This window comes from Xyrauchen texanus, chromosome 27, assembly GCF_025860055.1.
Source record: "Xyrauchen texanus isolate HMW12.3.18 chromosome 27, RBS_HiC_50CHRs, whole genome shotgun sequence".
NCBI lineage: Eukaryota > Metazoa > Chordata > Actinopteri > Cypriniformes > Catostomidae > Xyrauchen > Xyrauchen texanus.
In genome coordinates this window covers 4093073-4103738 of record NC_068302.1, presented here as the reverse complement: position 1 = coordinate 4103738, position 10666 = coordinate 4093073, and the positions used below count along the sequence as shown (strand labels likewise).

The following is a 10666-nucleotide window of genomic DNA, read 5'->3' as shown; positions in this document are numbered from 1 at the left end:
AAGTTTCGAGGTGGAGCCACCGTGGATCGGACTTGTTGGTCTAGCACATCCCACAGATCGTCCATCGGATTGAGATCTGGTGAATATGGAGGCCAGGTCAACACCTTGAACTCTTCATCATGTTCCTAATACCATTTCCAAACATTTTATGCAGTGTGGCATGGTGCATTATCCTGCTGAAGAGGCCACTGCCATCAGGGAATACCATTGCCATGAAGGGGTGTACCTGGTCTGCAACAATGTTTAGGTAGGTGGCACGTGTCAAATTGACATCCACATGAATGGCCGGACCCTGGGTTTCCTCACCAGAACATTGCCCAGAACATCACACTCCCTCCACCAGCTTGTCGTCTTCCCACATTGCATCATGGTGCCATCACTTCCCCAGGTAAACATGATGTAAAAGAAAACAGGAATCATTGGACCAGGCTACATTCTTGTACTGCTCCAAGGTCAAGTTCCTACGCTTGCGTGCCCATTGTAGGCCTTGGTCGGTTTTTGGTTTGTCCCTCCTCGGACCACTGTCTGTAAATACCCAACACTGCTGACCGGGAGGATCCCACAAGCCTTGTTGTTTCATAGATGCTCTGACCCAGCCATAAAAATCTGGCCCTTGTCAAAGTCGCTCAGGTCTTTACTGCTGCATATTTCTCCTGCATTCAACATGTTGACTACAAGAACTAATTATTTGCTTACCATCTAATCTACCCAGACCTTGACATGTGGTCTTGTTAGGAGATAATCAACATTATTCGCTTTTCCTGGTCATAATGTTTAGGCTCATCCGTGTATACTGTATATACACAGGGCCGGTTCTAGACATTTGGAGGCCCTAGGCAAAATGTATGTTGGAGGCCCCCCGCCATGCCCTCCTCCCCTCCACCTTTCAGAATTCACGAGTTCACACTTACATCAAATTAAATAGAATAAAGATTATGCGTATTTGGCATGCTGTCCAGGGGAGGGCTGCAGGCTCTGAATTTTGGCCAGATTTACACAGTATTACATTGGATTGCATTGGATTTTGGATTGTGTTGTTTACATCCAATAAGAGATTATTAAAAATCAAAGTGAGGAGATGGGGGGGCGGTGGAGGGATGCTGATAAACTGTCAATGAACAGAGGTAAGTCTGCAGTATATATACCTCTTATCTCGTTGATTATCTGAATGTGCTCCTCCCCAACTTTGTTAATAAAACATCATTTAATAAAAAAGACTTGAAAACAAATATGATTCCGAACCATTTTATTTATACAAAACCTGTTATAAGTATTTTTATATTTTTACTTAAATGTGCATATTAATGTAACTTTAATTAAGGTAAACAAAAAAAAAAAATCATCTGAAAAGTCATCTGGACCAGCACTTATTATTCTTATTCCATGGTCACCTACAGAGGCACTCTTCTACTTTTTTTTTAAGCAAACTCATCAATAACTACTTCATAAGAAATCTGCTGTGCGAGTTCTCTGTTAATACTGATTAAAGGAAGTCCACTAAGCCGTTCCTGAGTCATTGTGGAGCGCAGGTCATTTTTTACAAGCTTCAGTTTTGAGAAACTTCTCTCGGCAGCTGCTACGGTTACTGGCAGGGTAACTGCAATTCTGAGAGCAATCCAGAGGTTTGGAAATATCTCCTGCAGTTGCTTCTGGTGAAGAAATTTCAGAAGCTCCAGGGCTGTGTTTTTTGATGGTAATGGTGGAAGGTTGAGGATCTCTTCTGCCATTTCAATTGCATGCTTAAGATTGCATAGGCCTACTTATTTTCAATAAATATTGCAACAGTATTTATGATTGGAAAACGAAAAAAATGAAGTCTATTATGGTCTATAGTCTATTATGAGAGACTAGAGCAGTTAATGTAGGCTAAAAATCTGCGTTTTAGAAGATATACAGACTGTTTTAAAACATAATAAACAATGCTTTAGTATAGTGCGTTTGCTCTTTATTTTTCTGTAGTATTTTGCGAGTCAGCTCCTGACTAGGGCTGGAAATCAAGATTCTATTCCACAGGTTGTCATCGATTCCATCGAGGAGAATCGACTCCTTTGTAAGATTCAGTTCAACAGTTAATCATGAATTCGCCTCTATCTCTCCAACAATGACTCGAAGTCAGACTCTTTCGGACGGTTCATTTAGAACGTATTTCTTTTTTCTAACAAAAGTCTGCATTGTAGCTACATACGCTCGGATTCAAAGTGTCAGAAGCGAATTCAGTCCATCAACGGTGCTCGCGCTCTTTTGAACTGGAAATAACCGTCAAATGATCTATCTAAAAATGACGCTGATCGTTAGAATCGGTTTATTTTTAACAATACATTACAATCACTCAAAAATAGATGATACCTGAATCACGAGCTGCACTTTCTTTGCATGCCTGCTTAGCCTTACACTTAGCAGCCCCTGAAGGATGAGTTCGTTTTCCGTGCCATCAGATAAATTTGCAGAAAAGTTGGATTTTATTCATCTACAATCTCTTCATTCATAAATTCAGAGGTTGGGAGTGACTCGCATGTAAATGGTGATATTAATTGGTTTAACTACAGGTGAATGACAATTGTTATATCCAATGGACAAACAGCATAGTATTTTGCTGCTCTTGATTGGTGGATAAGCATGTGTATGTTTTGGAGGCCCCGCCTCCAAGGCCGAGGCCCTAGGCAACTGCCTAGCTCGCCTATAGGTAGCGTATATACCCTGTATATACCCTGTATATACAACACTTAGTTCCGTTCCGCAAATCTGATTTGCCGAGAGATGGTCCATCAGAATTGATATTTCACAAAATCAGCACTCGGACGCTATCACTCCGCTAGTTTTTGTGGCTATAAACCAAAGGGTAAGAGATGTGTGTCTTTTCACTTCAGCATTGCCCATGGCGGGTTAAATGATTGTAAAAGACATGTTGAGGTAAGTTAAACAAGTGTCATTTCATGTGCATATTATTCAGGCCGGCTAGCTACCTAGGCTACATGAAAACAATAAACTCCTTAGACCTGTTTAAAGTTGCAATGGAATATAAATAAAAGCAGTTTACATAAATAGTATAAGCAGTTTATATTAAAAGTAATCTACATAATTAACAAATAATTGCATAGGTCTATAGCCTAAAGAAATTATATATTATGCTTTTATATCTTTTAGGGGAGGGGGGTCCGGGATACCTCCCTGAAATTACTTTTTGCAGGTTGGGATGCCTGCATTGTGAAGAGATCTAATCAGCATGTCGGAGGAGAGAATGACAAGAATAGTGAATGACTCTTGCCCACCGGCTAAATAGTATGTATCTGACCATTTTGTGTTGTGAGGCAAGTGAGTTGATGTGCATTGTGTAAGTGCTGTCAGTCAGCATCAGAGAGCGGTTTCTTGTATTGTCTCTCACTCCATGATAGCTCGGATTACTACTTAAGACTTATCACAGCTGAGAGATGCAACAGACTGAGAAATCACACAAATTCAAGACGCTTACCTTTTACTGGAGTTTTCACATGGGTGAAGATGTAAATATTCTACATGGTGGAAGACTCTTGTGCACCAGCTACTGTGAAATAGGTGAAAATACTCCCGCTTGGATGTATCTTTCCAAAATGACATCTTCAACAAGCTAACTCGCGCGCGTGCGCTCTCTCTCTCTCTCTCTCTCTCTCTCTCTACACACACACACACACACACACACACACACACACACACACACACACACACACCCTTGTTTCTCCAATAACTTGAAACAGCCCAGGCCATCGCTACTAGTAGAAATTACATTTTCGAATTAGTAACGGAGGTGTGTGTGCATATTTTGAACTAGCAACGGCAGATTCTTAACTGACTCTGATTGAACATGGTCGTACCTTTTAAAAGAGCCCATTGAAATGAGTTTGCTCATCACTGCTCCCTCAGCTTCCCCGAAGAACACTCCTGTCTGCAAGAGACACTCACACTTCACCATAAAACTCTACAAGACAGTGTCCCACTTTACTAGGTGTATCTATTAGGTGTCTGTAACTACTATGTACTTCCATAAAAAAATTAAGCATTTGATACTTATTGTGTATTTTATGTGGTTTTCTGTGAAACTCTTCCATTAAAAAAATAAGCATTTAATACAATGCATTTGATACTTATTGTGTGTATATTTGGTTTTCTATGAAACTCTCTTTTGGGGTAAAGAAGGGGTTAGGGGTAGGGTTAGGTTAGGTTACATCACAGATGTAATTATATGCAGGTACTTTAAATATACAGTTAGTACAATGTAACAGCACATTTGTACAAAGTAGGTGGATTATCTTAAAAATGTATATGTTAAACGTCGGTACATCTCACGTAAAAAATACTAAAAAAGCTATGTCCTCCCAACTTTGTTATTTTTTTTGCAGAGAAATAGTAATTTTGAAGAATTTCAATTAAATAAATTAGGCCACATCATAGTACAAAGACTTGTTTTTATCATCTGGCAGTGGGTACATTTTTCTTTTGCTATTGGATGGTAGTGCTGCCTTCAATACAATAGATCATGACATTCTCTTGGATAGGCTCGAGAATTATGTTGGCATGTGTGGACAGGCATTAACCTGCTTTAGACCTTACTTATCTGTCAAGACAAGAGTGTCACAAGAGCGTCACAAGGCTCTGTATTAGGTCTTCTGCTGTTCTACCTGTACATGTTTACCTTAGGAGACTTTATCAGGAAACATTAAATTAGATTTAACTGTTGTACAAATGATAATCAGCTTCATATTTCCTCTAGACCTGTTGAAATTTCCCAATTCTCCAAGTTAGTGCGTTACGGCGGAGACTTGGTGCATGTGGAGACTTAAGCTATTCACTGCAGCATCCACACACAACTCACCACGCTCCCCACCAAGAGCGAGAACCACCATATAGTGACCATGAGTAAGGTAACCCACAAGACTCTTCCCAACCTAGCAAGTGGGCCTATTGATTGCTTAGGAAGCCTGTATGGAGTCACTCAGCACACCCTGGATTCAAACTCACGACTCCAGGAGTGGTAGTCCAGGTGGTCTCGGGCCGATTGTTTTGGTGCAGATCTGAGTGTGATTGCAGTGTTCAAATATGCCTAAATTAACTGAACTAAGGGAGAAAGTGCACCAGGTTCTGAAAGAAATGCTCCAAACGAGACAGGTGTGAAAAAACTATAAATCTAATCTTAACTATTAATCTCCTTAGCTACTAGTGTCTGATTTACAGTATTCCTCAAACCCTTAGTTTTGCTCTATTAGGCAGATCTGCCAAAATTGGACCCTATTCACATAATTTATGACTCTGTTCTATAATGAAGGAAATGTGATCTAATATTATTTAATTTCCTTCCATGTCTATAACTCGGCATACCCATCACAAGATTACCAGAACCTGTCAGTTTTTTCTCCCTGTTTGTTTGACCAGTGAAAGAAATAGGGTGTATTTGGAAAAGCTGTTTGAAAGCAATATTTATTTTTGCAATTCAGTTTGTAATATGGATTTACTGTATGTTTTCATTTTGTCATGCATCCTTACAGGCTTTCAGCAAATGTGACATTATATTTATGTTACTATATCAGAATATATGAAAATAACATTCACATATTTATGAATAGTGATCTGAGTGAACTGGATAATGTTTAAGATGTTTCTCACCAAAGACAAATCCTCAGCAACGATAATGAATCCATTGTTGTCTATAAGGTAACAACTGATGTCCTACACAGAGTGCAAAAATAATAATTTTTCACACAATGTAGATATGGATATCCTGTTTTCTAAAATAAGAAAATACCTAGTACACCAGTTGAGTTTGTAGTATGTTCAGGGGGTAAGAAAAAAACACATGAAAACAGTTTAACCTTAAACTGAATAAATAAATTGTTTTACAGCTCTATATATCAACTATAAATGTCAAAATTATCCATTTAATTTGAGATTGTAACACGAGAGAACTAAAGATGATCTAAGATTGGCAAGTAGAATGAAAGAGTGTAAAGAGAATATGTCTTACATCATTGTCACAGCTGATAGTACACTTCCCATCCAGAGCTGCACACTTCAGGATACAAGAGAAACACATACACAATTACACCAGAAAGCAACATGAATAGAAACAGATATATGATCCACATTGATAATGATAAGCTGAAAACGACAATGGGGATAAGTGAATTGTGTCTGTTTATGTGTGTGTGTGTGTGTGTGTGTGTGTTTACCTGTTTGCTGGCAGTCCAGAACTTCCTCTGGAAGAACTCTAGTTTCATTTGTATCCCAACAGCTGTAACACAGTGAACTTCACACATTAAACAACAACAAAAGCTCATCACAGCTGTTGAACATATGTGTGCCAGTTTGTGTCTGTTCTTATGTGATAAATAAAATTACATAATATTCTCATCTAATCACAAGCAAAAATTCCAGGTTCTATTTTTAGAGTGCTAAATCTTAAAGAATTCATGAAATCACAATTTAAGATGTTTTGCTTATAGACAATGTCTATTAGCTTTAAAGGGATAGTTTACACAAAAATTAAAATTCTTTCATAAGTTATGTCACCCCAGATGTGCATGACTCTCAATAACACAAAAAAAGATTTTTAAGAATATCTCAGCTTTGTTGGGACATACAATGGTGACCAAAACATTGAAGGTCCAAAAAGCATGTAAAGGCAGCAAAAAAGTAATCCATACAACTACAGTGATTAAATCCATATTTTCAGAAGCAATATGATGGTGTGGGTGAGAAAACAGATCAATATTTAAGCCACATTTACTTTAAATCTACTGTCAAGCAGCTCTACTATAACTGTCTTGTTTAGAAGGCTGTGTGCTCCGGATGTCACAGAGGCATTTCAAGAAAAGCAAGTTGGACACTCCGAATGCAGCCTTTGAATGTGACATTCTTTCACAGGAATTCAGAGGATACAGGAGATGTATCCTTCATTGGCCATTACAACCCACAATTATTTGCGTCAACAGAAATGTACATGGCTTCCGGTTCCGGATGTGAAGGGAGTAGACATATCCACCTCCAGCTCCCGCCACAGATTGTTTCTTATATTAACAAAAACCTGCTATCTGATGAGATGTATCGACTTTATAATAGACAGCATGGTGCTTTAGTAACAGAGCAAATAATGGCATCTAATCAGCCAAACAAACAAAGACAGACACTGTTGCCAAAGACGAGACACCCGCGTCTCATAGCGAAGTCAATATGCCTGCTCTGATCAACTTGCTCGAGGAGCACAAAGTTGCCCTCTCTACTGAATGTAAAGCTGCCATGACATCAATCGAGCCAAAACTGGATCATGTCCAAACTATGGTATCGGACCACGGAATACATCCGACTTCATTATAATCTAATGTCGATCTATTGAGCAAGCGATTTCATGCATTGGAGGCTACATGTACCGATGTTACATGAGGCTACATGCGCCATGTTAGAAAGATTCTAACATGGCGCCGCAGATGGCCGCCTCGGTGTGGAGCTCTTCAATTCTTTTGTTGTTTTTGTTAGTTTGTCCTGTGTTTAGCAATCTTTTACCAATCAGTTTTACCAGGGACGAACTGCTGAACATTCGGCAGCACATACCAGATAATCTTTTCCCGGTTTTTCAATATTCAGACGTTTTGCTGGACATTTTAGTTGGAGGCGCTGCTGTGTTGTTTAGATGCGCTACGAGACGCAGGCGAGGGAGACGAGCTGGCGCCCTGGTTAAACTCCGTCAGCGCGGCGTTAGAACAGCACTGCCGAGCATTCATCTCGCAAATCTCCGCTCTCTTCCTAACAAAACGGACGAACTACATCTCCTCACACATACTAATAAGGACTTTTCAAACTCTGCTGCACTGTGCTTCACTGAAACCTGGCTGAGTGAAGCCATTCCGGACAGCGCATTACATCTGCCGGGCTTCCAGCTGTTCAGAGCGGATCGCATCGCGGAGTTAACGGGGAAAACGAGAGGCGGTGGAACATGCTTTTACATCAACGAAAGTTGGTGTACAGATGTAACAACACTAAAGAGGATGTGCTGTCCTAATCTGGAAGCGCTCTTTATTAACTGTAAGCCGTTCTACTCGCCGCGGGAGTTTTCTTCGTTTATTCTGGTGAGTGTTTACATTCCTCCTAACGCGTCTGGGAACTTAGCGCTGCAACAGCTGGCTGATCAAATCTCAGACACAGAACAATACCCGGACTCAGTCATTATTATTCTTGGGGACTTTAACAAAACAAATCTCACACGCGAACTGCCCAAATACAGACAGCACATTACATGCCCCACCAGAGACAGGAATATATTGGATCACTGCTATACAACATTAAAGGATGCATATCGCTCTGTCCCACGTGCAGTTTTGGGACTCTCTGATCACTGTCTGGTTCATCTTCTCCCGACCTACAGGCAGAAATTAAAATCAACAAAGCCAGTTGTAAGGACTATAAGGAGATGGACTATTGAAGCAGAGCTGGAACTACAAGCCTGCTTTGACTGCACTGATTGGAGTGTTTTTGAAGCTGCAGCTACAGACCTTGACGAGCTCACAGATACTGTTACATCATACATCAGTTTCTGTGAGGATATGTGCATCCCTACTAGGACATTTTTGTCATTCAACAATGATAAACCATGGTTCACAGGAAAACTCAGACAGCTTCGCCATGCCAAAGAGGAGGCTTACAGGGGTGGGGATAGAGTCTTGTATAATCAGGCCAGGAACACACTGAATAAGGAAATCAGAGTGGCTAAAAGAAGCTACTCTGAGAAGCTGAAAAGCAAGTTTTCAGCTAACGACCCTGCATCAGTGTGGAGTGGCCTGAAACAACTTACTAATTACAGGACTCCTACCCCCAACCCTGTGGCGGACCAACGACTGGCTGACGACCTGAATGTGTTTTACTGCAGATTTGAAAGGCCCGATTTCACACCCCACATGCACTCGGACCTTCATTTCACACAACCATTAACACCTCCTGCAACCCCCTCCTCCCCCCTCCTGCTACACTACCTGCACTCAAGATCTGTGAGGACGATGTGTGCCGTGTCTTTCGGAAGCAAAGGACAAGGAAGGCTCTAGGACCAGATGGCATCTCACCAGCTTGCCTTCGTTCCCGTGCTAACCAACTGGCCCCCATCTTCACTCAGATCTTCAATAGATCACTGGAGCAGTGTGAAGTCCCATGCTGCTTCAAACGCTCAGTCATTATCCCCGTCCCTAAGAAACCTAAAATCACAGGACTTAATGACTACAGACCTGTCGCCCTGACATCTGTGGTCATGAAGTCATTTGAGAGACTGGTGTTGGCCCACCTGAAGGACATCACTGGACCCTTTCTGGACCCCCTTCAATTTGCTTATCGAGCAAACAGGTCTGTGGATGATGCAGTCAACATGGGTTTGCATCATATCCTGCAACATCTGGACAGATCGGGGACATACGTAAGGATCCTTTTTGTGGACTTCAGCTCGGCTTTCAACACAATCATACCAGATATACTCCGGAATAAGTTAAACCAACTCCCTGTTCCCACCTCTACCTGTCAGTGGATTACCAGCTTTCTGACGGACAGGCAGCAGCTTGTGAGGCAGGGAAAATTCACTTCCACCACCTGAACCATCAGCACTGGTGCCCCCCAGGGATGTGTGCTCTCCCCACTACTCTTCTCCCATTACACCAATGACTGCACCACCAAGGACCCCTCTGTCAAGCTCCTGAAGTTTGCAGACGACACCACTGTCATCGGCCTCATCCGAGATGATGATGAGTCTGCATATAGAAAGGAGGTTGAACGGCTGGCTGTCTGGTGCAGTCAAAACAACCTGGAGCTGAACACGCTCAAAACAGTGGAGATGATTGTGGACTTTAGGAGGAACACCCCAACATTGTCCCCCCTCACCATTCTAAACAGCACTGTGGCAGCAGTGGAGTCATTCAGGTTCCTGGGCACTACCATCTCACAGGACCTGAAGTGGGAGATACACATCGATTCCATTGTGAAAAAGGCCCAGGAGAGGTTGTACTTCCTTCGCCAGCTGAGGAAGTTCAACCTGCCACCAGTGCTGCTGAAACAGTTCTACTCAGCAGTCATTGAGTCTGTCCTCTGCACTTCAATAACTGTCTGGTTTGGTGCAGCTACGAAATCAGACATCAGAAGACTACAAAGGACAGTTCGGTCTGCTGAGAGGATTACTGGTTGCCCCCTGCCCCCCCTTCAAGAACTGTACACTTCCAGAGTGAGGAAAAAGGCTGGTAAAATCACTCTGGACCTCACTCACCCTGCCCACTAACTTTTTGAACTGTTGCCTTCTGGCCGGCGCTTCAGAGCACTGAGCACCAGAACCGTCAGACACAGGAACAGTTTTTTCCCTCAGGCCATCCATCTAATGAACAATTAAATTGCCCCATTGAGCAATAATTATGTGCAATACACAGTTTAATTTTAATTTAAATGTATATTATCCAACTTATCCACTTCTGCCATTACTTACATTGCTCTGTACATAATATACAGGTTTTTGTTCTTTATATAACAGATTGTATTAGATTTGCACTACGTGTGTATGTGGGTATGTATGAAGGTGAATGTACGTACGTATATGTATAATTATTTATTTTGTGTTCTTTTTTGTTTTTAATTACCTATGTCTTGCTGCTGTTTTTGGTATTGTTTGTATTGTTGTTGA

At 41.3% G+C, this 10666-nt stretch overlaps 1 protein-coding gene across 1 annotated transcript in view; it reads right to left on the bottom strand.

Moving 5' to 3' along the window:
• Positions 1-10666, bottom strand: part of cacna2d3a (calcium channel, voltage-dependent, alpha 2/delta subunit 3a) — a 487702-nt gene that overhangs the window by 31433 nt on the left and 445603 nt on the right. The window contains exons 27-30 of the mRNA XM_052094087.1: positions 6198-6259; positions 5993-6037; positions 5635-5697; positions 3849-3919 (exon numbers count right to left, since the gene is read on the bottom strand). Of these exons, the coding sequence (XP_051950047.1) occupies positions 3849-3919; positions 5635-5697; positions 5993-6037; positions 6198-6259 (241 nt within the window). The remainder of the gene's footprint in view (positions 1-3848; positions 3920-5634; positions 5698-5992; positions 6038-6197; positions 6260-10666) is intronic.